We start from the raw sequence: 24,164 nt of genomic DNA, 5'->3' as shown, positions 1-24,164 counted from the left end.
CTCCAGCCGGGTAGTTCAGGGCCTCTGCGTCGCCGGACAGCCCAACCGCCTCTGACCCCCGCCTGCGCAAGAGAAGCACCTAGCCTAGCCGGGTCGGAATGCCATGTACTAACTGGAGCCCCAGGCCGCCTATCGCAACTCCTACCCATACCTGGAGGCCCAGCCCAGAGGTTGCTAGGACATTTGAAAGGCTATCTGCCAAGGTCCCTGCAACCTGTCACCCCCACTTCCATTCAGGCCAGACAGGTCGCCTCGCTTACCTTTCCTGGGATGGCACCTGTGGCAAGGCAAGGGGAGCCTCTCTGGGCCCTGCTGCCAGGGGCGTGGGCTGACCTGCCTACAGCTGGGGCAGATAAGACAGCAAAAGGGGAAGGCTGCTTTGAGGCTGGGTCAGGGAACATTTGCCACTTTACGAGGAAAAGCTGAGGCTCAGAAAAGATTAATATCACACCACCCAGGGGCTCCCCAGCCTCTGGCAGCAATTATGTCCACACTAACTTCCCCTTCAGAGCAATGTGAGCTTCAGGGTGTCTCCATCCCTACCCCAGGGCACATCAAGTGTCCCCACTGAAACTTTCCAGCACCTGCCCACTACATAGGCCAGAGTAAGGGGCCTGACATTTCACCCAGGGGGCCTGAGGCCTGGCTCCACCCCCATTCCTGCCACTGGGTCTCAGGTCAGGCTCTAGCAGGCCTGGGGTGGGGGTGTGGAGGCAGAGCCACCCAATCCCGTAGGGACAGGTTTCACAACTTCCCGGATGCGGCTGTGGTGGGTCACAGTGCAGCCTCCAGCCAGGAGAATGGGGTGGTTCCCACTGCTGCTGCTTCTGACACAGTGTTCAAGGGTCCCGGGTGAGTGCCCCGCTCCCTGATCCCCAATTGCCTTCAGGAAGGAGTCAGCCCTAGCTAGGCCCAGCCTGCCATTCAAGCCAGGAGCTCACTTTCCCACTAGGCATGGAGCAATGAGTGCTCTTGGCTTCTTGTGCGGAGCTGGGCAGCCCCTGCCTATTCAGGCCTGAGTTAGAACATCTGTTGTAGCACTGAGGCAGCATTGAAACGGCACAGATGCCTGCACACGTGCAGGCAATTATCCCTCATGAGCCTGATCTAACCCTCTAACCTAACATATGCCCTAGAGCTGATGAGAGCTCAGACTTGGACTCAGAATGCCTGGGTTGAGTCTTTGCAGGGTAATTTAACAGCCCTGAGCCTTAGCATTCTCATCTGGGAGATGAAATGAGCTCCATAGGGCAGGCACCACCACCCACTGCTCTCATAAAGTGTAGGTTTTAGACCTGAGCCTAGTACTTTGCCCACTGTTGATAACTACCATGTCTGGGCCTGCTTCTCCCACCCTGTACAGGGGTGTGACCTTTGAACATACCCACAGGGTCCATCCCAGAGGCCTTGTAGCTTTGATCCCCTGAATGAACCAAGCATGGATGTGCTGATATAAATGCATTGACATGCATGCCCATCCCCGCAGGGCAGCGCTCGCCCTTGAATGACTTCCAGGTGCTCCGGGGTACAGAGCTGCAACACCTGCTACATGCAGTGGGGCCTGGGCCTTGGCAAGAACATGTGGCAGATGCTGAGGAGTGTGCAGGGCGTTGCGGGCCCCTACTGGACTGCAGGTGAGTGGCCACAGGACTAGATAAGACTGGGTGGCAGGGGAACCTGGGTGACTCTGTGCCTTGTCCTCCCAGGGCCTTCCACTACAATGTGAGCAGCCACGGCTGCCAACTGCTGCCATGGACCCAATACTCACCCTATACACAGCTGCAACGTTCAGGGCGCTGTGATCTCTTCCAAAAGAAAGGTAAGTGGCTGTGGAGAAGGGTGGGCCATGGATAGGGCTGCTGAGGCCTCAGGACTTACTGACAATGGGTCTCTTGCTCCCAGACTATGTGCGGACCTGCGTCATGGACAATGGGGTCAAGTACCGTGGTACGGTGGCCATCACCACTGGCGGCCTACCCTGCCAGCGCTGGAACCACAGGTTCCCCAATGACCACAAGTAAGACACCTCCCCTCTGTCCTTGCCGGCTGGCTCCTGCCCCCACCCCAACACGCATTGAATTGCTGCTCTCTGCACCAGGTACACACCCACACTCCGGAACGGCTTGGAGGAGAACTTCTGCCGAAACCCCGACGGGGACCCAGGAGGTCCCTGGTGCTACACGACAGACCCTGCAGTGCGCTTCCAGACCTGTGGCATCAAGTCCTGCCGGGAAGGTAAGCCGCTCTGGGTCCAAACTGGAGTGAGGAACATGCCCACGCCCGTCCACGAACCCACCGGCACTGTCTCTCCAGCCGCTTGCGTTTGGTGCAATGGCGAGGAGTATCGCGGGGCAGTGGACCGCACCGAGTCGGGACGCGAGTGTCAGCGCTGGGACCTGCAGCGGCCACACGCGCACCCCTTTGAGCCCGGCAAGTACGTGCGCGCGGGCTCGGCACCTAGGGGGCCAGGCTAGGGGAGGGGCCAGGACTCCAGGGGCTGGACCAGGTAAATAGCAGGGGACAGGCAGTGCCCGAGTCCCGGAGTTTTGTTCACGCCCTGCTACCGCCCTCAGGTTCCTTGACAAAGATCTGGACGACAACTATTGCCGGAATCCGGACGGCTCCGAGCGGCCCTGGTGCTATACCACCGACCCGAAGGTGGAGCGAGAATTCTGCGACCTCCCTCGCTGCGGTAGGGCACGGGGGCGGGGCCTGGGAGGGCACCCAGGAAACGTGGGGGCGTGGCCTGACTGGGGAAAGAGGAGCGACTGGGCGTGACCCGGAGGTGGACCCACTGGAGTTGGCCTCGGCCTCAGCCCCAGCCCGGGTCTCAGCTCCCGCTCAGGCTCCGACCAGCCTTGGTCCATCCAAGGGTCGGAGGCACAGCCGCGCCACGAGGCCACGACGCTCAGTTGCTTCCGCGGGAAGGGCGAGGGCTACAGGGGCACGGCCAACACCACCGCCGCAGGCGTACCCTGCCAGCGGTGGGACGCGCAGAACCCCCATCAGCATCGTTTTGCTCCGGAGAAATACGCATGCAAGTGAGGTGCGGGCCGCCGCTGGGGGCGTGCTCCTGCGGCGGGGACGTTAGGAGAGGGGTCCTGGGCGGCGCTTGAAGAAAGACGGGGGTCGGGGGGGCGGGGTTCCAGCCAAAGGCTGGCTGGCCCGCGGGATGGGCCCCACCAAGAGCTGAGGGAAGCGCCCGCCCAGGGACCTTCGGGAGAACTTCTGCCGGAACCCCGACGGCTCGGAAGCGCCTTGGTGCTTTACGTCACGGCCTGGCATGCGCGTGGCCTTCTGTTACCAGATCCGGCGCTGCGCCGACGACGTGCGGCCTGAGGGTAAGGCCCAAGCTGAAACTGGAGGCCTGGAGCGGGAGGGCTGGGGCGAGAACTCGCCAATAGCCATCCCCGCCCGTCACAGACTGCTACCACGGCGTGGGGGAGCAGTACCGCGGCTTGGTCAACAGGACCCGAAAAGGTGTCCCGTGCCAGCACTGGTCCACAGAGATGCCACACGTGCCGCAGTGAGTCGGCCCGCGCGCCCGGCCCCTCCCCTGCCGAACCCTAAAGCGGTACGCCGTAGCCTCTCCAACTGGAGCCCGGCAGGGTCAGGATTACCTTGCTAGGATTTTACTCCCTTGCCCACTCAGGTTCACACCCACCTCTGCCCCCCACGCGCATCTGGAGGAGAACTTTTGCCGGAACCCGGACAGGGATAGCCATGGGCCCTGGTGCTACACTACGGACCCGGGTACTCCGTTCGACTACTGTGCACTGCGACGCTGTGGTAAGTGACCCTCCCTCGGGGCCCCGCCCCCAGCCTCCACCAATGAAGGCTGGCTCCCTCAACGCAGGTGAATTGGTTCTTTCAGATGACGACCAACCACCGTCCATCCTGGAGCCCCCAGGTATGCACTTGGACCAAGTGTGGGTTGGGGTCTCTTTGGGGCCTCCATCTAGTTGGGAGTTTCCCGCGGCCCATCCTGTCCCCCAGACCAGGTGGTGTTTGAGAAGTGTGGCAAGAGGGTGACCCGCCTGGACCAGCAGCGCTCCAAGCTGCGTGTGGTGGGGGGCCAGCCTGGGAACTCGCCCTGGACAGTCAGCTTGCGCAATCGGTGAGGCACACTGCCTCTCCTCAAGAGAGGAGCTGAGGATATATCCTCCGTGCTAATGCCAGGGGAGTGGGAACCTGTCCCTGGCCTCAGAGGTCCTGGCCAAGAGATGGCAGGTCCAGCCTGTGTCCCAGAACTCACGGTTTTCTCCTAATCTCTACTCCTCCAGGCAGGGCCAGCATTTCTGCGGGGGTTCCCTAGTGAAGGAGCAGTGGGTACTGACGGCCCGGCAGTGCTTCTCCTCCTGGTGAGCCTCCCTTAGATTTGGGGACCCAGTCCCACCCCCCTGCCTTCCTCTTCTCCTTAGCCACCTTTCCCAGGTGAGCCTTGGGGCAGCAGGCTGCGTGTCATGACTGATCTAGCAGAGCTTCTCCCCCAGCCATATGCCTCTCATGGGCTATGAGGTGTGGTTGGGCACCTTGTTCCAGAACCCACAGCCAGGAGAGCCAGGCCTGCAGCAGGTCCCAGTGGCCAAGATGGTGTGTGGGCCCTCCGGCTCCCAGCTTGTTCTGCTCAAGCTGGAGAGGTGTGTGACAAGTCAAGAAGGTGTGAGGTGGGGCTGACCCTTGGGGGCTCACATCCTGAGTGCCCTCATTTCCCATTAAAGACCTGTAACCCTGAACCAGCGAGTGGCACTCATCTGCCTGCCCCCCGAGAGGTATGTGGTGCCACCAGGTACCAAGTGTGAGATCGCAGGTTGGGGTGAGACCAAAGGTAAGAAAAAGCACAGCACAGCGGCATGGACTACCCCAGGCCAGGAGGCCTAGCCTCAAATTCTATCCAGAGGCCCTCTCCTTCCCATTCTTCTCACTGTAGGTACAGGGAATAACAAAGTCCTAAATGTGGCCTCGCTGAATGTCATCTCCAACCAGGAATGTAACATCAAGCACCGAGGACGCATACGGGAGAGTGAGATGTGCACTGAGGGACTCTTGGCCCCTGTGGGAGCCTGTGAGGTCTGTACCAGGGTCCGATTCCCAGCTCAGGGAGGGTCTGGGAAGCTGAAAATGGGCTACTTTATCCACAAGGGAGCTAGTCTCTGCCTTGGCCTAGGGCTCTCTTACCAGTTCTTCCATCTACCAGGGTGACTACGGAGGCCCACTTGCCTGCTTTACCCATGACTGCTGGGTCCTGGAGGGAATTATAATCCCCAACCGAGTGTGCGCCCGGCCCCGCTGGCCAGCCATCTTCATGCGTGTCTCTGTGTTTACGGACTGGATTCACAAGGTTATGCGGCTGGGCTAGGCCCAGCCTTCAATCCCATTTACTTTGGAGAGAGAACAAAGGTTGTTGTCAGACATAAAGCTGCCTCTCCTCTTTACACCTGTTGCAGGATGCTTCTTAGCCTCTGCTAGGAAATCAGTTGCTGTATGCACGTGGTTCATGCCCAGCATAGCTGGGTTAGGAGACCTGGTTTTTAGGACTACCTTAGCCTGTGGCCACTGTGGAAGAGCAGGGCCTCACTAGTTCCCTAGACAAATTGGTGGTAAGAGAAGGGTGGTGTAGGGCAGTTTCTAACAGAAGGAGCTGCTGCAGAGACAGCTAGCCTGGGAGTATCCCAGTTGGCCCTGACAGGCAGCAGCTGAGCCTCTCGCTGTCCCCTCCCTCTCACATTGGAGGTAGGTGAGGTCCTTAAGGTTACCACACCCAGAGCCTATGGTCTCTCAACCCCCAGGGTGAGGCTGGAGTTAGGGATGGCTTGGTACAAAGTACCAGCAGGAACCAGATTCTGTGTCCTTATTTATTATGACTGTATAGCCTACATTCCTCAGCTCACCCATCCATGGAGTCCAGAGCCCAGGAATCCTCTCGCCGATCTGCCAGACCCTGGGGCTCTCCAAGAGGAAAGTGTGGCTTATGCCAACCAGCTCATGCAGGGAGGCATGGCTTCAGCTGCCCAAGTGCGTGTGCAGCCAAAGCACAGCATTCATGAAGCTGTCTGACTCCACCTCCACTTCTGAAAGTGCATGGGTGCTTTTGGGATAGAGCAGGAGCCTGTAGTGGTCGGGCAGCAATGTTTGAGATTGGACGGCTCTCCCTGCTCACCTGCCCACCAGCTGCCAGGGCTGTCCTGATGCACTCACCGAACAGGCACGTTCCGGGCCTTGAGGGCACGGTAATACTCCATGCCTTGCTTGAAGGGCACACGCCGGTCCTCCTGGCCTAGCATCAGTAGTAGCGGTGTCTTCACCTGGGGATGTGGGGAGTGGTAGTGAGCAGGGCCCCAAGGCTCTGGACAGATTGGCAGCACACTGGGCAGAGGGAGGGATGTATACCTGAGGGGTATACTTGATGGGTGACTTGTCCAGCATCTCAGCCCACACGCTGACGTCTGGCAGGCAGTCACTGCTGTAGGGGAAGCCAGCCTCCACCACGCACCTGCAAGAGACTGCGCTGATGCAGCCCCAGGAGCCCTGAAGCATGTAGGGGCTCCATGGGGGTAAGAGGTGAGACAGAGAAGGGCAGGGACCTGTAGAGCACACTCACCAGTCAGGGATGTCAGTGGAGCCCATCATGGAGGCAATGTTGATCACAGGGTTCCTCACTACACAGGCACTGTAGGTCTCAGGATACTGACCAATCAAGTGGCAGGAGAGGAAGCCACCGTGGGAACCACCCATAAGAGCTACTCGGTCAGCATCAAAGTGTTCCTCCCGGAGCACCTGCTCTACTGCAAACTACAGGGTGGGGCAGAGTGTGCTGCAGCCAGCTGCCCACCCAGCTGAATGGAGCACACCCTAACAGTTTACCCCCCAGCCCCTGCTACCTGGACATCCTTCACATCCTGGTGGCCCACGTTGCCGGGAAGGGAGAGGATGCTGTCCTGGCCAAAACCCGTAGAACCACGATAATTCACTGGAAGCCAGAGAGGAACCAGACAGGGTGATTAAGGGACATGCCCAGCCCTCTGGACATTCTTTTCACCCATCTGTGAAGTAGGCTTTGAGGCCAGCTGTACCACAGACTGTCAAGGCGAAGGGGCCAAGAGATTTGAGGCTGTTGCCCAGTGACCACAGCACTTTCCATGGAAGTCCCCATGGAGCCTGAGGCTGGGCCACGCCAGTTCCTGGTGATGGTTGCCAGGTCCAGGCTGCAGAGAAGCCTGGAGACTAGGGTGGTACCTATGATGCTTGTACAAACCAGACCACTCCATCACCCTCCACAGCCTTACCACCGCCACAGCGCCCTGCTCACTCACCTAAGAGTACTGCAAAACCCATTTTGCAAAGCATGGCTGGGAACAGCATCCAGGCAGTGACAAAGGATGAATGGGGTCCCCCTGCAGACATGGAGCAGAGGGTGAAAGAGCCAGCTAGGACGAGTGATGAGAGGGCAGGGGCTCCTAGACCAGGTGCCTACCATGGGGCATGACGACCATGGGCACTTGGGTCTTATCTGGAGGGTTGCTGGGCTGTAGAAGGATTGCTTCAAAGTCAAGGCCAGCTGCAGGGAAAAGACAGCAGTCAGCAGAGCCAGTCCTGCTGCCCAGGGGCTTCCTGAGCTGTAGCTGCAGCTACCTGAGCTGTAGCTGTAGCTGGGGCTGACCTCTGGAAGAGTGATCTGGCCAAGGTAGCCTGCACTGAGACACTTGGACCCCAGGAGTCACACTCCTGCCCTAGTCAAGGACCCCAATCAGTTGGAACAGCATTTTGGATGAGGGGTGGCCAGAGACCTCAAATAAGGCCTGTCTTCTTTGAGCCTTGGTTTCCCTACCGCAGAGGATTTGGCCTGGTGATGCCCAGCCCTGATACCCAGAGTAGGTGTCCAGATACCCAGATGCTATTCCCCATAACCGTGCCTAAGAGGAACAGAAAACCTCTTAGAGGTAATCCCAAGAAACCCCACAATGTGAGACCGGAGGCAAGAACGGTGACCACAGAAGCCGTGTGCTGGGGAACTTGGAGAAGGTGTCCCTCTGCCATGGCCCAGCTCACCATACTGCACATTCTCTTGCTCTGGCGGTGGCTGCAGTACCCGGATGGCCCAGGAGATGTCCGGAATAGGCTCAGCCTCCTCCAGGGACACCCACAATACTGCCTGCTCCTTCCCTGCAGGAGGCAGGAACCCAACTTTCTGCCAAGGGGAAAGAGTGTGTCATAGGTGGTCTGGCTGCCTCCCTGCCCTTCTACCTCTGCCCAGGGTGGGAGGTGGGCAGCTCTCACTATGCTTGGGCCTTCTACCCACCTCCAGAGGGTACATCCTCCAGAGAGACTCCTGTTGTGAGCTGGTATATACAGAGGCACAAACACGCACACACCTCCCTTCTGAGCCTTTAGGTTCTACTGTCTCCTTGTGTTCTGCTACGTCAGAGTATTGGCCACTTTCCCAGGCACCCTGTTCTTTATAGAGCAGACCTACACCTGGTAGTTCCAATGGGTGCCAGACCTTGTGGACCATCCTGGGCCTGCGTCTTGGTCTCTCAAATGCTAACCAGCCATAGTCAGACTCAGGCCAGTTCTCTGACCTAGGGAGCTCTGCCTACTCAGAACCCTCACCTCCTGGTCTGGGACCCACCAACACTCACCAGGCTTGGGGGCAGGCTGGGCGTGGAGAACTGTGCCACCATGAGGTCCCGGTCAATTGCCAGCAGCTTCCAGCTTCCACCAGAACCCCCTGGAGAAGGCAGATGCTACCACCTTTCCCACCCACTCCCTGCATACCAGAGTCCCAGGCTGGTGGCTGTATTCCAAGGTTTCCCTTTTACCTTGAGAAGCAAAGGGACACCCACAAAAGGACACCCTACTGCACATAGCCATGGGCGAGCCTCCTGCTTAGTCCCTTGTTCATCCAGCAGATGCTAACTAAGCCCAGGGACTGCCAGATCTGGGGACACAACAGACTTCCATGGCACGTCCACCCACCACTTAATGACTACAGTCTTCAAGGCTGGCAGCTAGGCCTGGGGGGTTGGAGTGCTGCTGATTCTGGGCAGTGGGGTCCAAGGAGATTCTTAAGCAGGGAGTGTATCATGCAATACAGTTTAGGAACAATACTTTGAAAGCTTTGTGGAGGAATGACTATTGTCAGGGCAGGCATAGAACTCAAAAGACATTTTAGTGGCAGCATCACAGGCCCACATAAGAGGAAGATGAGGGAGCCAACACAGGGTTCCTCATGAGCCTTGGGATGGCAGAGCCGCCTCTGAGGTTTTGGAGGCCAGGGAAGGATGACTCTGGCAGATCTTGGCAAGAGAAAACTTTGTAGGTTTGAGGAGCAGGGGTGTGCGGAAGCAGGGCCGGGATGTGCAGAGCAGAGTGGAGAAGGGAGGCAGTCTGTTGGCTGGGAAGGTCCTGCATGGTCAGGGTCCTTGAGAGATGCAGTAAAGGCTGCAGAACAGTCAGCGGTGCAGAGTGGCCCAGAGTGCCACTACTGCCCCATGTGCTGGAGTCCCAGTCCCACCCCTGGCCTGGCTGGCTTGCTCACCAGCCCTGCTCACCAGCTGTCAGGGAGGTCACAGTGCCCATCTGGGTGTCCACAACAAACAGGTCCTGAAGCAAAGAGGAGCCCACATGTGGCACCACATCCAAGAGCCCTATGAGTCCCTCTCCCACCTCCTCTCTTAGGGACCTGTGGGCCAGGGCAGGGCTGTAAGCAATTATGGCAACAGCTCCTCAGTGCAGTAAGTAGTGGCTTGAAGGCCTGGACTCAAATCCCAGCCCCATCACAACTTGCTGCCTGACTCTGGGCAAGGCAAGGAATGCCTCCGAGCCCCTGAAGTAGCACGAGGAACAAATGATATCACACTCAAAAGTCTGGCACACTGTAGGTGTCTCCACCCAATTCCTGGGAGAAAGCCTCTGTCCCATCTCTGTCAGTTCCCTGTATAGTGTTTGGGGACCCACCCTAGTGGCAGCCCCCTTGTTCTCCAGCTGGAAATGCCTGGGAGAAGGGGAATCACACATTTGCCTCAGGAGGAAAGGCCAAGGGTTCTGTCGTGGGGCACCAGGGCAGGCAGCAGCCTCCTCAAGAAAAAGTAAGTCCAGGACAGGGGCAGGCAGGGAAGGGACTCACAAGACCTTATGGCTAGGAATTCCAGCTAGCAGTGTGCATATGCTATGCCCCAGGCCCAGGGCTCCTGGAGGTTGGTCAGAGAGTCTGCCTCTCAACACAGGGCCCCTTACCTGCCGGCTACGCTGAGCTGAGTCAAAAACCACTCTCTGGCTGTCAGCTGACCAGCATCCCAAAGGCAGAAGGCTGCAGTAGATCCCAGAGAAGTCCTCTGCAAAGATGGGAGGGCTGAGGGCTATATCTGGCAGTGGAGGTATGGGAGGTCAAGACTATGAGGCAGGCTGGGCTGCTGAGGAATTCACAAGAGGCCCCTGCAGCTGTGACAGAATGGCAGTCTTACACATGGGGATACCCTAGGTGATGAGGGGGTGCCTGAAGAGGGGGCTGGGGGTGGACACCTCTGAGGACCCAGGAGAGGCAGAGTTCAAGAGGTTCTGAGAGAAACCATAGCTGCTTGGAAGAAAAGCACTGGCTCTCCTATGAACTGCTCTTATTGGGTCTCTGATAGGGACCAAGTGCTGTAACCAAGATGACACCTTTCTGTCCATTATGGCGTTTAGCAGAGTGCCTGGCAAAGAGGGCTGAATAAATCCCATACTTCAACATCACTCATTTAACCCTCACTACAATGCTATAAAGAAGCACAGATCCATCCCCACACAGATAACAAATGAAGCTCAAAGAGGTGAGGACACCACCCAAGGACCCATAGCTAATAAGGAACAGAGCTGGGATTCAAACCAGATCCCCACCACTGTATCCCTGCAACCCCAAAAGAAGATAAAGACAACATATCTTGTTCAGTGGACCCCTGGAACTGAGCAGGTGTCCTGAACAAAGAGACTATAACCCCTCAGGTCCTTGGTATGGTTCAGGATCCCAAACAAAGCAGTGAACACTTGAGACTGTGACCAGACCCTGTTGGCCAAGAGCCACCCACCCAGAGACCCCACTGACTCAAAGGCTTGGATGGGACAAACGCTAGGGTGGGGACTGGGAGTGGAACAATGCAGTACCCTTGAGCTTGGAGCATTTCAAGTAGGACATTCCAACCTAGTGCACTTTCTGAGACCCCACTGGAACAGAGGATTTAACCAGCCATTGGAAACATAAGGTCTACCGAGGAGCTGCAGCACGGGGATGAAACCATCTAAACCTGCCAGCTTGGGCCACTCTGATCTCAGCTTTGGTCCAGCTGACTTCCTTCTATCAGAACTGCTCCCTATGGTGATGGCCCCACTCCCTGTGCAGGCTGGTCATGGGGCTGGCCCGACAGGGAGGGATACTTCAGACGGAACCCAGGAAAGAAGAGCTGAGGCAGCTGGCCCTGCATGCAAATGACAGATGGAGGGAAAACAGAACTGCAGGCTTCACTGCATCCACCCAAAGACACACCCCTTACCTCCCAGCTGCCGAGGCATGACGTCCACCACCACTGAAGTCACCTTGGTATACCAGTCGTACTGCAAGAGAACACCCTGCTCAGGCCCACCAAGGGATTGGCAGCGTCCTGCAGGCACAGAGCTCTGTACCCATCCTCTTCTCTGATAACCCTGGGTAGCCTCAGGGGAGGGGAGGACCTGAGACAAGCCCAATGTATCTCCTTTCTGGTGACCTGGACAGACATCCGGAGGGGCCTCTGACTTTCACAGGGAGCCCAGAGCTCTTCTTGGGGAAGGACTAAGACTCTAACTGCACACTTTATCCTAGCCCCTTGCAGAGCCTGGCCGATGAGAAGAAAAAGGAGGAGCATTCTCGTAGACAGAGGGTGCTCCAAGGTGGTAAGTCCTGACAGCAAAGCCCCCCCCACCCCATGCCAGCATGCTTAGCCTCCAGGGACTGGCCCTGGGAAGACAGGCAGAACTCACACCATCACGGCACCCAGGACAGAAGGGTGCCCATAAGGGGCCCATGAGGAGATGAAGCTGACCCTTCTGCTCTCATCCACCATCCCTTCCTCTTGCTGACCACTCCCCGCCCACCTCCAGCTCACCAGACATAGCTGACTACATTGATGATGGGGGACCAGAGATGGGTACTGCAGGTAGATGACGCGACACTGGTCTGGGCTCAGCCGGGGAGAGGACACAGCCAAAGAGTCATCTGAGAGAAGCTCTAGACCAGATGAAAATGTGAGCATCATGCAGGCTGGCAAGGCCAGCGTGTGTCAACAAAGCACAGGTGGGCACCAGCACTTACCACACTGACCCCCGGTGAGGTCCACGTAGTAAAGGGCTGACCTGGAACCACCAGAGAGACACTCAGCTTCAGAACCAGCCTGAGCTGTGAGGCCCCCTGTCCTGCTCTGCTTCCTCACCTGCGATTGGTGCAGAAGCGGATGCCCAGCCTGAAGGGCTCATGCCACCAACCTACAAACACCACACCTGTGTCTCCAGGGGCCCAGAATGCCTGTAAACAAAACCCCAGGGCAAGTGTGAACAAGGAGCAGTGGCTCAAGCAGGGCCCCCCAGACTCCAGGAGTGGGGTAGGCCAAGTCAGTGCTAACCTGTCCAGGGGACACACTCTCAGGGACCCCCTCAAGCACAGAGATGTTGCCGCTCTCAACATCCAGCACGCAGAGCACAGGAGTGCTTTTGGAAACCATGTTTTCTCCCCAGTCTTCGTAAAACACAAACTGATCCCCCTAAGAACACAAGACACTCAATGCCCAGCCTGTCTTGCCTGCCCCTTAGAAGCCAGCGCCACCCCCCCCCCCGCCCCCAGTTCTGGCAGGCACAATGTGGGCAGGGAGCACGCTGAGCCCTAGGCTGCCCAGAAGGCCCTTCTTGGACTGGCCATGAACATGAGCACCTTGACAGCCTGGTCTGGCTTCTTCGGCCTGGCCATTTCATCATCGCTGCCACTGATGTCCAAGGCTTTTGTCTGAAAGAAGGACTCAGCCTTGGGGCGCTTCTTCTCTGCCACATACAACAAGTGTGTCTCCGAGTGCGACCAGGACAGGCAGCCAAAGCAGTCTGGGTGCAAGGAAGGCTGATCAGGGGGGAGCCCTGGGCTATGGCTGCCCCTCCTGTCCACCCTGTCTGCTCACCAGCCAGCTGTCTCACCGTCCTCATACACAAGCCCATGTTTCTCCAGCAGCGACAGGTTGAAGCTCTTGAGCTTCCGGTTCTTCTCCCAGACCTGAGGACATCTGGGCATCAGGTTACCTGTCCCCCTCCCCACAACAGAACCTCATCTGTGGGACTGAGCCCCCAGTTGCCCACGACCTGGTCTCATGCAGACTCACCTCCAGGAACTGCTTCTCCTCCCCAGGGCTCGTGCCTCCAGCCTTGCGCAGCACAGCTTTCATGGCGCCTGAAGGAGAGTCTCTGCTCAGCAGCCTGAAGAGAACACAGGTAGCAGTTCGGGATTATACAGTGATAGCCCCATCCTGCCCCCTTATTGACCACAACCTCTTAGACAAGATTCTTGACACTTTGGTCCCACATCAGCCCCTGCAGCCCTGGCCTTGCCTCTCCTGCCTGGTGCAGAGACTGTACTCTCCCCAGCCTCCCTGAAGCTCCATGGGCTCTAGTCCGGGCCCAAATGTGGACAAAGCCTCCAATGCTTATCAGGCCATGTTACTGAGCTTACAAGGGGCAAGAACCTGGCTCCTGGCCTCCCTTCAGGGCCCTACCTGCACCAAGACACATGGTACACAAGGCTTTCATAAAAGGTTTGCAGATGGCTATGGTTTTGCCCACAAGCTTCTTCCCTCAAACTTACTCCCCGCGGGTCTCCACACTGTTGCCTGCAGGCCCTGAGAACACCACTGAATCCCCGTCGTGGAACACCAGGTACTGGCGGCAAAATCGGATGTTCTCCATGCGTTCCAGGTCCCTCTGTGTCCACTCTGTGAGGACAGGCATGAGACTGCTATCAAGACTGACCAGTCCCAGTACAGGCTCCTCTCAACACTGCCCCCACCCTAGGAAGGCCCAGCCCACCTCCCCAGTCTGTCTCCAGATATACTGGATGCAGGATGGACAACACTTGGCCACAACTCAGGTGTAGGCCTGAGCCGATGGCATGTCAAGAGAGAAATCACTACTGCTCCCAGCAGCCACCACCCTCCACTCTAGAACTTGACAGGAGCCTGGCACGTGTAGGGGATAGGTTGAGGAGGTGAGCCTACAAGGCCCACGCCATGTATCCCGGTCTGAATTCTACTCCCACACGCTCAACTCATGCAATCAAGGGCACCATGCCAGAACACACCAAGCAGCGTCCCCCATACACCTGTATGTAGGGTCCTCTGAGGGGTGCACCCTCCCACCCCTAAGCCCACGTTCTCCAAGCCCTGTCTTCTTCCACACACTCGTGTGCACTGTCAAGCATAAAGCCCTCCACATCTCCCTTCTCTCCACGAGAGCGCACGGCCCCGGAATGGGCCTGCCACTCGATTCCCCTCCATACACACACCGGTGTGCACCGTCCGATAGCGGCCCCCGTACTGCGTGGTGACATCCGGGCCCAGGCAGGCGGCGCTCAGCGCGGGTTGGCGGCTAAGACCCCGGTACAGCGCCGCCGCCTCCTCGGGCTCGTTCAGCAGCACCTGCGCAGGGGACACACCAGGGTCAGGCCCGGCTCGGGCTGCAGGGGCCACGGGCACCGCGGGCCGAGCCCTCACCTGGCGCTCCATGATACCGCTCGGCCGCCGGGGCGGGACGGGGCGGTGCGTGCTGGCGCCCGGAAGTGAGGCTCCGGGGGGCGGAGCCAGGAACGGCCCCGCCTGTTGAGCCACCGAGCATAGTGGGAGGGGCGGGTGTTCTGACGAATGGGCGAGGACCCTAAGCAGAGGGGCGGAACCTCAAGGGTGAGGACGCGAGTTCTGTGAGTCAGTCGTCTGAGCTTTGGACCCGGGAGTCCGGGAGGGTGGGGGCAGGTATCTGGAGGAAAGGAACAGGCATTTCCGGGAGGGCGAACTGGACTGAGGCCAAATCCCAGACCTGGTACTAGGAGAGGAGGAAATGAAGTCTCTGAGTAGAGGGGCTGGCTCTAGGAAACGGAATACAGGATCGATCTGTAGGCAGTGCGGGGCCTGTGAGCAGTTACGTGGCTCGAGCGAGGAGGTGAGGTCTGAGTCGGGAATAGCCAGTGAGGTGAAAGAAGCTAGGTCGGACGGGGGTGGGCCCTAAGAAGCACAGGGCCTTGGGGGGGTGGGGGACGCGGATCAACAGATCTTTGAAGATAAGGGCGGGGCGGGACCGGGCAGAGCCAAATAAGGGTCGGATCCACGAAAAGGCGAAGAGGGCGTGTCCAGGAGAGGCGAGGTAGGGGCTGAAGCTGGCCCCAGCAGGCATCTTCCGCGCCCTGGGGCTGACTGTTCCTCCTGGTCCATTACGAAGCAAACATTCACCAGCAGGTACCAGTCTCTGTTCTGGAGGGGCTCCCAGGTAGATGCGGAGAGAAGGACCGAGGTGCACTCCTCTGGCGGAGCGCGCAGAGCCCTGGGGTGCGGGTTAAAGAAGGGCGGTTGCTGAGCTCTCCGGGTGTCGCCTGGGCTTATCGGCCACCAGGCCTACTCTAAGAGCTATCTGTCCTTGCAGCCCTCAACCGCCCTGCTCAAGTGGCACCTTATTGGGGATCATGAGAGGGTGGGTGGATCTTACCTCCCCAGGCCTCATCCAAAACTTTTGGGTGCAGAGGGCCTGATGGGGGTCAGGCCGCACCCAGAACCAGAAAACTTCCCGTGGACAGGAGAACCTGGGCAGGTAGGCTCCCTCAGTGCAGTGGCACAGGACTGGGTGGGTTATGATGGCAGAGGAGGGCAGGAGAGACTGGGTAGCAGTCAGGCTAGTAGGGATGTCCCCTACTCCATATACCCTGAGCCTGGGTGGTCTTCCACACCTCAGGGACCAGGCTTCCTGCACTCTGCCTTGCCTCTGAGATTCCCCACTTGCCTGGACTGCAGCTTCCCCTTCCCCATCAACCACATTGGACTAGTTAAGTAAGAACAGTCCCTACTCTCTGAGGCCACTTGCACTTGTGACCACCGAGTTTGTACAAGCCTGTCAAGGCCAGAACTGAGAGGAAAGAGTGACCGCAGCCACCAAGCTGAGTGGAAAGGTTGAAAACTAAGATGTTCATCACAGTGTTATTTATTATTTTAAGGAAAATCGGGACTGTGGTGCCCAGCCTTCAGGGTGTGTACTGTAGACTGGCTATAAATTCATCATGCAACTCTCTGGAGGCTGGGCATTGGAGAATAAACGTCTAAGTACCTGGGATGAACATGTAGAAATAAACAGGAGGCTAGAAAACAGAAGGTACTGCACCTTCTGGCTTCTGTTTAAAATGAAAAAGAAAAACAGGAAGTAAGGACATATGTTAACATACTAACTCTGGAGGAAGGTCAGAGGTGAGGCTGATACTCTTTTCCTTTATCTGTATCTTAAGAATTTTCTAGCAGCTCTGGGTTACTCTAGTAAGGAGGTTCACTCATGCTGTTGGGAAAGAACTAAGGTCTGGCAGCCTGCAAGAGTTGAGGGGTTGGGAGTAGACATAGCAAGGTAGATAGGTGTGGTGCTTGTTGGCAGCACCAGGGGGCAGCACCTGCTCACCTGGCTAACCAGGAACCGGGGCCAGAAAGAGGCACAGCCTGGACACACCCGCCTTGGAGGCACCATCCCTCAACACCTGCACAGTGAACTAACTGCTCCCTCCAGGTCCAAACCTGGGACCTGCCCTGAGCATGTTTGTGGAGGACCCGCTGTTTTTGGCCAGCTTGGTGTAGACTTAGCTGTGGCCTTGCCAACACTTCTACAACATACCCCTTTTACTCTTCTCCCTTTAACTGTAAACAGGACTGTCACAAGTTTGAGGCTTTGTTCCTCTGGCTAAGCCTTACCATTTCAGAAACCATCCCAGAGACATTCTATAGGTTGTTTATATCAAGTCCTTTTATTCTGATACCACAGAATTACCTTGTCACAATACAGGGGGAGGGACACTGAAGTACCACGAGTTCTCACAGAGCACAGGAGGACGGCACACAATTCACAAGGTCATGTGGAGGACTCGGGTCATTGCACTTACAACTGTAAACTTGTTTGTTTCACTTTGTACAGCACTCTTCCCCCCTCCAAGGAGAGAAGGAAAGAAAGGGAGAGAGGCAAGAAGGGAGGGAGGGAAGGAGTGAGGGGAAAGCAAAAACAAGACATGGAAGCTAGCAGAGAAAAGGCTTTGGGCAGCCACCACTCTCCAGGGCACTGCGCTGGGAGAGCAGGAGCTGATTTGATCCCAGAGGCTGAGTGGGGCAGACACGCACACACATACACATTCACACGCTTGTTCACATGCATACACACACAGTTATCTCACGATTTCCATGGCTCTCCAGCGCCACCCCAGTGCACATGGCAGCAGGGCTGCTGGTACCCAGGGAGACAGAGATGATATCTCTGAGGAGTTTCAGTTGGTCAGGCCTGTCCCTCTGACCCTGTCGGAGTCCACGATGACAAGTATTTACAGATGGGGGGGAGGGTGGCATGAGGGCAGGGGAAGGGCCATGCTGCCATGGCAAAGGATCTGCCTAGAAAACTCCACACAGGTTCCACAAGACAGGCCATAGTTACTGCCACTGCTGCCCTCTCATCATCGGCCCTGAGACCACATTCTCTTCCCAAGGACTAAGTGGGTGGGTGGGAGGGGACTGTCGCTGTGAAGTGAGTGCATTAGGCCCTGGAGTGGGCAGAGACAATGCCCTTGCTCATGACACTGGGGAAGCAGGTATGGAGAAGGCCTAGACCACATCCCAGAAACTCTGCCCATTTGGAGATGGGCTCGATGCTCCACCACTGCCAAGGTACCAAATGCTGGTCCCTCCGTCTCTGGCTGCAGTGCCTCCAGAGTCACAGCTGCATCTACACAAGGGCTGGGACACTTGTGGCCCAGAGGGGCCTGCTCCAGCCACCTTCACAAGGGGTGATGGATACAGATGTGTCCTGGGGGTACAGTGGGGAGTGGCAGATGTCAGAAATTTCAAACTCAGAAGGCTTGGTCACAAAGGAAATTTGCTGAAAAGTCAACATTGTAGAGCCTAAGACTGGGCCCGATGGAGGCTGACCTGCTGTCCTCTCCCTGCTTGCTCCCTGTTCCTGGTCCCACCCCCTGGCCTTTAGTGGGAAGGATTACTGCCTTGGTCCCCCATATGTCCAGCCACAGGCACATCCCCACATGGACTTGGCCCTGGGTAGTCAAAGGTGATGAATAGTGGCCTCCCTTAGCCCTTGCTCAGATGGGGCTCTTACAGCCCAGGCCTGATCGCTGGGATGAGGCAGGTGTCCTGGGGGATGGGTGAAGCCCAAATCCAGGAGGACCAGGGTCACAGGCCCAAAACAGAGGTCAACAGCCTCCTGCCCCATCCACAGCTGCCAGAGGTAGGCCAGGATCCCCCTCTGAAGGGCTGTGTAGACCTTATAGGAAAGTATGAGAAATGTGGACCCCTGAGAAATGCATGGTGCAAACCAAAGCAAACTGGAGGAAGGCCAGGCCTCGAGGGGTTGGACAGCCACTGCCTGCTGCACTCCCGGCTCAGTCACAGAGAAGCTGACAAGCAGTACGATACTTGGGCTTCAAGATGAGGGGTGGGGGGGGGGGGCAGGGAGTTTAGGTCCTGGAGACAGATGGAAAGAGCGTCACAAAAGAACCTTCTGTGAATTTTGCTATTGAAAAGCTTCCCAAGAAACTCAGCGTGAAGCCACTGTCTATGTGAACACCTGCTCTGGTCCAAGATGGCATTGTTAGCTGTCCTTGCCACAAGTGCCAGAGACCTAGCTCTTACTGAGCACTTGCTGATCCCCTTGTCCCAGCCTAGATCTCTTGGCTCACAGACCTTGGAGCCCCCACCGAGCTACAAAGAAGAGGCACGGAGCAGGTACAGTCAGGATCTGGGGTCCCTAGGACATAGCCAGACCCTGCCTCTGTGTCTCTGGCCAAAGACACAGCCCAGCTCTGTGCCTGAGCCATGTCCCACTGAAAGGGGTGGCCAGACGCCTCTGGCTCAGGGATGGGATAAGAGGGGGAGTGACTTACAGATGGAAATCATACAGCAAACCTTCAGAATGTTCACCCACACACTCCTGTGTGGGCTCCAGCAGCATGTCTACTCCAAAGGCTTCTTTTCACCTGCTATCCTGGTCCGAGAAACCTGCAAGGTGTGCGAGGCCCTGCTCTGCCCGCCCCGCAGCCTGCACGCTCAGGCAACAATTCCAGCAGGTCCTCACTAGCTCGTGCAGAAGTCAGCTAGAAGCACTCCTGAAGGAGAGGTTCTGAGGCAAAAAGAACTCCCAAGCAAGAGGGTGGAGCAGTTAAAATGGATGAAATCGTGCAAAAAGGCTGCGAGCTGTGCATGCTCCACTGCAGGACAGGCGGTGACTCACCTGGCAGCAGCGAGTCCTGCCACAGGTCAAACATGCCACAGACTGAGAATTTCACACACACAGTGGGAGCAGGGGGCGGGGGGGGGGGCGGTGTTTGATATGAGCTTATCTATCCAGTTTCTCAATTGCATGTTTGCAATTAACTCCTTATACATAACATGGTATTTATTAAATATTAACAGTTGTCTTTGAGGGTTTATATTTCATTGCATAGAACGTTAGAGATGAGACTGGTGGGGGTGCCCAAGAGGAAGGGAGGCCCCCAAGGTAAGGGCCTTGGGGAGGAATGCCGCCCAGTACGCCAGGTGGGTGGACGGTGCCATACTCCCCAGCACAGGGCTCTGGGCCCTGCCCTCGCATGGCAGAAGCCCTGGCCCCTCTGCTCTGAGCACGCCCACTGGTGATGGCTTAAGAAGGACTGGATTGCACAGTAAACAGAGGCGGGCTGAGGGGCCTTCCTAGACCTCGCCCTGGGGTTGTGCTCTTGGTGGCCTGCTGCCCCCTATTGCTTCTGAGTCAACATTCTCCCTGTGCTGATCAGGGGCAGAGCAGAGAGGAAACCAAACCATCGGTCACAGGTGGTGGTGGAGGGGAGAGGCAAGGAGGCGAGCAAAGAAAAAGAAGGGGGAGAAAGAGAAACAAAAGAAAACTGCTTATGAGGTATACACGTAAATCAAACGGAAATGATTAAGGCTGTTCTTGAAATCAAAAGAAATCCCCAGGTGTATGAACAAGGAGCTGGCTGCTCAAGATGATGGCGGTGTCGCTGGGATGCTCACGATGGCTGGGGAGTTCGGGGGCGGGGGCGGGGGCGGGGGGGGGGCGGATGGCTTTGAGATGGTGGCAGGCGTGCTAGCATGCTGCCACCCATGGGCTGGGAGAAGCCTCAGCCAGTGCCCACGCTGCTTTTCGGTGCTATGGCCTCTTATTTCAGCGATGAGACAGTGTTAGGTCCTAATATTTGTAAAGTTCTCCCAACCCCATGCTGGCCACATGGAAGTCTGCTCCAATGTCACCCAGAGGGCAGGGTGAGGGGAGCAGGGCCCTGTGGCCACAGAGGGATCCGGGCCAGCTGGAATGTGAAGGAAACGGAGCCCGGGGCCCCCAGCCCTCAGTCAAAGCCCCTCTCCAAGGCTGTGGAAAAACTTCTGGCATCGTGGAGGGAGGGCAGTGTCCGTCAAAAAGAGGCAGCCTGTGCCCAAACTCTGTGTATAACGCATAGGAAGCCTGGCTGGCCGGGCCGCAGAAAGGCGGCTGTGGGAAGAGCAGCAGGACTGCCGAGGTGGCAGGGTGTCCGGAGAGGGCTCCTCCCTCCCAGCGAAGGCTATTCCTTGAAGGTGGCGCCCTGAGGAGAGCAGTGTCTCTGGAAAGACAATCACGGGTCCCCCGGGGCCAGTGGTCTCAACGTGTCCAGCAGATGCTTCACCCAGACAGCTGCTGTTAGAAAACATCCCGTTCTCAACGGAGGCCTGCCTGCCACGTCCCACCTCGTGTGAGTCTTTGGGCCAAGGGTTTGCCAGATTGCAGATGCTTAGAAGAGAAAAAGAGGAAGGGGGAAAGAAGGAAAGAAAGAAGGATTTTGTCAAGAGCTGTGGACAGCTGCTTTCCATCCCTGCCCTCCTCTTGGTGATCTGCCCATGTGCTGATGGACCAACTTTTCCTCACCCAGGGGGTCCCTACCCATTGAGTCTTGGGGAGATAGGTGCTTGGGCAATTTTGAGGTCACGAAGACAAGGACAGGAAGCAAGGCGTATTCAGGTGGCCAGGAAGGGACATTTCTTGAATATAACATAACTTGCTTGAGCGTGAGGGAGATGGGATTTTGTTTAAAATGGCCCACCTCTCCCAGCCCACTTCTGAAATGGCCATAGAAGACACCAGGAGATGGGCACTCAGAGAAGTGCTGGCCGTGTGGCCCAATCATTAGCCAGATACCAGAACCTGAGGGAGATTCCTTTAACTACAAAGTTAGTGGTGTCACTGGCCCACCCAGGCTGTGTGGCAGGATGCAGAATAGAACCACACCCGTGGTTCCTTTTGCTCCTCAGTGACACAGCCCTAGCCCTAAACCCAAGGTAGGTTCTGCCGTGAACCCAGCCCATGGGCTGCCCTTCCTTCCCTTCAGCACAATTTCTGATTTCACATCTGTTCCAGGGCAACTCCAAGGAAACATCCGGCTGGGCGGGAAAGCAGCAGGGAGCCCGCTGTAGTGGGGTGAAGGCAGGAAGAACGCTGGGGGTGCTGCACTGTGGCTACTGTAATTAAAACAAATTCCAGGCTCTTTACTTTGGCCTACAAAGCCCACCCGAGCTGGCTCTCACCCCCTCAGACTTCACCCTGACCGTCTCTCCCCTTGCTGTGGCTCTGGCTCTGCCGGCCATTTGTCTGGCCTGAAGGCCCACCTGTCCCATCCCAACATCGTCCCGCCTCAAGCCTTACCTCACACTGACTACTTTCTTTAGAGCAGACCCCCTGCCCCACAACCCTGCTTCACTGGCTTCATAACACTTACCACCTTCAGAAATTACCTTTTTAACCTTTAGTGTTTTTTTTTTACTTATTTTTTCTCTGTCCCCCTTAAATGGACTGTCCACTTTGGAGGGCAGGGACCTGGTTTTATCTCCTGCTGTATCCCTCGCACCTGGAACAGGGCCTGGCACCTGCCTAGGACTTGACAAACATTTGTGGAATAAACGGCTAAGTGGATGAGAGACCGGACGTTTCTAGGGCCCCCACTGTTCCTCCAGAGACAGGCAGCCCTTCTGCCACTACACCCAGCTCCTTCCTACAAGCAGCCCTGGCCTGGGCGCCCTTGTGATTTGTTCGCTGACTCTCTGGCCCTGCCACACACCTGCCTGCTCACCACGAGAAGCACACAAACCTCTAAACTCTTAACCTGAGAGGTGGCGAAGGAAGGGGAGGGAGAAGGCCCCAGGGTTATGGAATGGTAGAAGGTGGCCCTTGGCCGTGCACAGAGCAGCGCCACTAGCCAGGCTACCCTCCCTGCCATCCTGGATGATGCGCTACCTCCTCCTCTGCCACAGAGGCTGGGCTGGGACCAGAGAGGGTTCCAGGAGAAGGCTTCTCATCCCGTGTTGGCCACTGCAGCCCAGGCAGAGCCACGGCCCCTGCGCAGAGGCCCTTCCACTCTCTCCCTGGGCTGACCTGGCTAGGGGCTGAGACTGCCTGTCCAGTGACCTCCCTCTCCTCTCTGTCCTCTTCCTGTCTGCCTCACTTCTCATTTTGCTCTTCCATCTTGCAGGTCATGAGCTCAGCCTGTGAAAGCCAACAGTGTTTTAAGTTCATGCTCATGGCTACTACGGTCTGCAGCACTGGGGACTCAGGCCTCACCAGACTGTCTGGAGCAAAGTCACCAGCACGAGGCCTCAGGGAAAGGGCTTTGGAATCAGTGCCCAGAACACAGACCCGAAGTTGTGGGAGATGGTTGGCTTTGCTGGGTCCTTCCCTGAGGTTACTGCCTGAGTCATCTCAGCCAGCTTGGTGGTCTCTGGCCCTCGGGTAGCTGCGAGGCCCATCACAGCTGAAGGAAGTCCACCAGCCTCCTCCCAGCTCACATTTGTAGGAGCTACATGGGTCTGGTCAGCCAGGCCTTGGACCTTCACCCCTTCCTCTGTCCCGCCCTACCCTGGACCTGACACTCACTGTTATACGCAGAGTCCAGAGCTGTGCCCAGGCCTCTGACTCCAGAGATTTTTCCACAGCAATGATATCATCTCCTTTCGTCTTTTCAAGAGCCTGTGGAGCATTTACAGAGAAAGGTTGAGGAGGAGCTGTATCCCAGGGGGCCCTACCTACAAACTAAAGCCAGTTCAAAGTTGTGAAAGCCCCGGGAGGGGTGGTAGGGGTGGTGGAGAAGGACAAGGGAGTGTTGGCCCTAGCTTCCCTTTCCCAGGACCCCTATGGAGTTGGCCCCACATTAAGGCCTCTATGCGTTGGGTTCCTCCTTTTCCTCTTCCTCCTCCCACACTCACAGGAGAGAATACTGCAGCTCTGGCCACATCACCACTGCTAAAGACCAGACTCCTCCTAGAGGACTCCTCAGGACCCCCCATGCAAAGGGAGGCTGGGTACAGGCAGCCCATACTTACCCTGCAGGGCATGGTCACCAGAATGAGGAGAACTTTTTGCCAAAAGCAGAGACAGCTGTGACAAAGAAAAAGAGAGGCATCAGGAAATTGGACTAGACTCCTTCCTAGCTGGGGCCATTTGGCACAGTGAAGCCAAGCCCACCCCAAGGGGCAATGACCACCCAGAGAGCCACTGGGCAGCAGCAGGTGGATGTTCAGGCTGGCCTATGTCTGGCTGACCGAGCCTGGAATCATTTCCCAGACGTAACCTCTGCCAGAGTAGGGCCCTGGAGCTGCCGCCCACCATGGACCTGGCTGCGGGCAGTGCCTACCTTCTGTCAGCTTGCCAGCCTGCTCTGCTGCCCCACCAGGGAGGATTTTGGAGAGCACACTCTCACCATCGGCGCCTGGCTGGCCGGCAGGAGCCCCTGGGGTCCCTCCAGGCCTGGCTCCGGCCTTCATGCCTAGGGGGAAAGAAACCACCATCAGGAGACAGGCTTGAGTGGGAGAGCAGCCCTGAGGGAATCTGAATACAGGCAGTTGTGAGGTTGGAGAGTGAGGGGGAGGAGA

General features: G+C 57.2%; 4 protein-coding genes across 12 annotated transcripts in view; 1 reads left to right on the top strand and 3 right to left on the bottom strand.

Annotated features, from left to right (window-relative positions):
• The window catches only part of RNF123 (ring finger protein 123), a 31,922-nt gene extending 31,143 nt beyond the window's left edge, over positions 1–779 (bottom strand). Inside the window, exon 1 of the mRNA XM_045496857.1 lies at positions 261–779. The gene's annotated coding sequence lies outside the window, so the exon portion shown is untranslated. The remainder of the gene's footprint in view (positions 1–260) is intronic.
• Positions 725–5,435, top strand: MST1 (macrophage stimulating 1). Of its 5 annotated transcripts, none has more exons than XM_045496872.1 (18): positions 725–852; positions 1,487–1,634; positions 1,707–1,819; positions 1,903–2,017; positions 2,099–2,235; positions 2,314–2,430; positions 2,574–2,692; positions 2,873–3,041; positions 3,211–3,341; positions 3,405–3,526; positions 3,653–3,789; positions 3,875–3,910; positions 3,997–4,117; positions 4,284–4,361; positions 4,494–4,640; positions 4,722–4,828; positions 4,931–5,070; positions 5,198–5,435. In XM_045496872.1, the coding sequence occupies exons 1-18, from the start codon at positions 759–761 to the stop codon at positions 5,357–5,359; spliced, it is 2,193 nt and encodes a 730-aa protein (XP_045352828.1). In that variant the 5' UTR covers positions 725–758; the 3' UTR covers positions 5,360–5,435. The 5 variants fall into 5 exon arrangements, with proteins under 5 accessions (XP_045352828.1, XP_045352827.1, XP_045352825.1 ...); XM_045496871.1 differs by having other exon boundaries at positions 2,857–3,041; positions 3,424–3,526; XM_045496869.1 differs by having other exon boundaries at positions 2,314–2,434; positions 3,308–3,341.
• A 406-nt stretch (positions 5,436–5,841) lies between these two features.
• Positions 5,842–14,882, bottom strand: APEH (acylaminoacyl-peptide hydrolase). Of its 4 annotated transcripts, XM_045496865.1 has the most exons (22): positions 14,754–14,882; positions 14,546–14,678; positions 13,850–13,976; positions 13,371–13,464; positions 13,189–13,264; positions 12,935–13,098; positions 12,630–12,767; positions 12,441–12,532; positions 12,323–12,363; positions 12,117–12,238; positions 11,526–11,586; positions 10,237–10,334; positions 9,552–9,603; positions 8,640–8,728; positions 8,050–8,188; positions 7,475–7,558; positions 7,314–7,394; positions 6,882–6,970; positions 6,602–6,792; positions 6,391–6,493; positions 6,199–6,305; positions 5,842–6,109 (listed from the first exon to the last, which is right to left on the bottom strand). In XM_045496865.1, the coding sequence occupies exons 1-22, from the start codon at positions 14,763–14,765 to the stop codon at positions 6,004–6,006; spliced, it is 2,199 nt and encodes a 732-aa protein (XP_045352821.1). In that variant the 5' UTR covers positions 14,766–14,882; the 3' UTR covers positions 5,842–6,003. The 4 variants fall into 4 exon arrangements, with proteins under 4 accessions (XP_045352821.1, XP_045352820.1, XP_045352823.1 ...); XM_045496864.1 differs by having other exon boundaries at positions 6,199–6,493; XM_045496867.1 differs by lacking the exon at positions 12,630–12,767.
• A 2,121-nt stretch (positions 14,883–17,003) lies between these two features.
• Positions 17,004–24,164, bottom strand: part of BSN (bassoon presynaptic cytomatrix protein) — a 95,457-nt gene continuing 88,296 nt past the window's right edge. For both annotated transcript variants that reach the window (XM_045496851.1, XM_045496853.1), the window contains 4 exons: positions 23,927–24,058; positions 23,616–23,670; positions 23,170–23,262; positions 17,004–21,036 (listed from right to left, as the gene is read on the bottom strand). In XM_045496851.1, the coding sequence (XP_045352807.1) occupies positions 23,630–23,670; positions 23,927–24,058 (173 nt within the window). In that variant the 3' untranslated portion in view covers positions 17,004–21,036; positions 23,170–23,262; positions 23,616–23,629. The remainder of the gene's footprint in view (positions 21,037–23,169; positions 23,263–23,615; positions 23,671–23,926; positions 24,059–24,164) is intronic.

This window comes from Leopardus geoffroyi, chromosome A2, assembly GCF_018350155.1.
Source record: "Leopardus geoffroyi isolate Oge1 chromosome A2, O.geoffroyi_Oge1_pat1.0, whole genome shotgun sequence".
NCBI lineage: Eukaryota > Metazoa > Chordata > Mammalia > Carnivora > Felidae > Leopardus > Leopardus geoffroyi.
The sequence above is the reverse complement of the archived record's forward strand: the minus strand, read 5'-3'. Positions and strand labels throughout refer to the sequence as shown.

Coding starts and splice junctions, on each gene's coding strand:
- MST1 (XM_045496872.1), top strand. CDS start 759: ATGCGGCTGTGGTGGGTCACAGTGCAGCCTCCAGCCAGGAGAATGGGG. Junction 1,635..1,706: donor GGGCCCCTACTGGACTGCAG/GTGAGTGGCCAC, acceptor TTGTCCTCCCAG/GGCCTTCCACTACAATGTGA. Junction 3,790..3,874: donor CTGTGCACTGCGACGCTGTG/GTAAGTGACCCT, acceptor TGGTTCTTTCAG/ATGACGACCAACCACCGTCC.
- APEH (XM_045496864.1), bottom strand. Junction 13,099..13,188: donor TGGGCTTGTGTATGAGGACG/GTGAGACAGCTG, acceptor CCTTGCACCCAG/ACTGCTTTGGCTGCCTGTCC. Junction 12,239..12,322: donor CCTCACCGGGGGTCAGTGTG/GTAAGTGCTGGT, acceptor CATCTGGTCTAG/AGCTTCTCTCAGATGACTCT.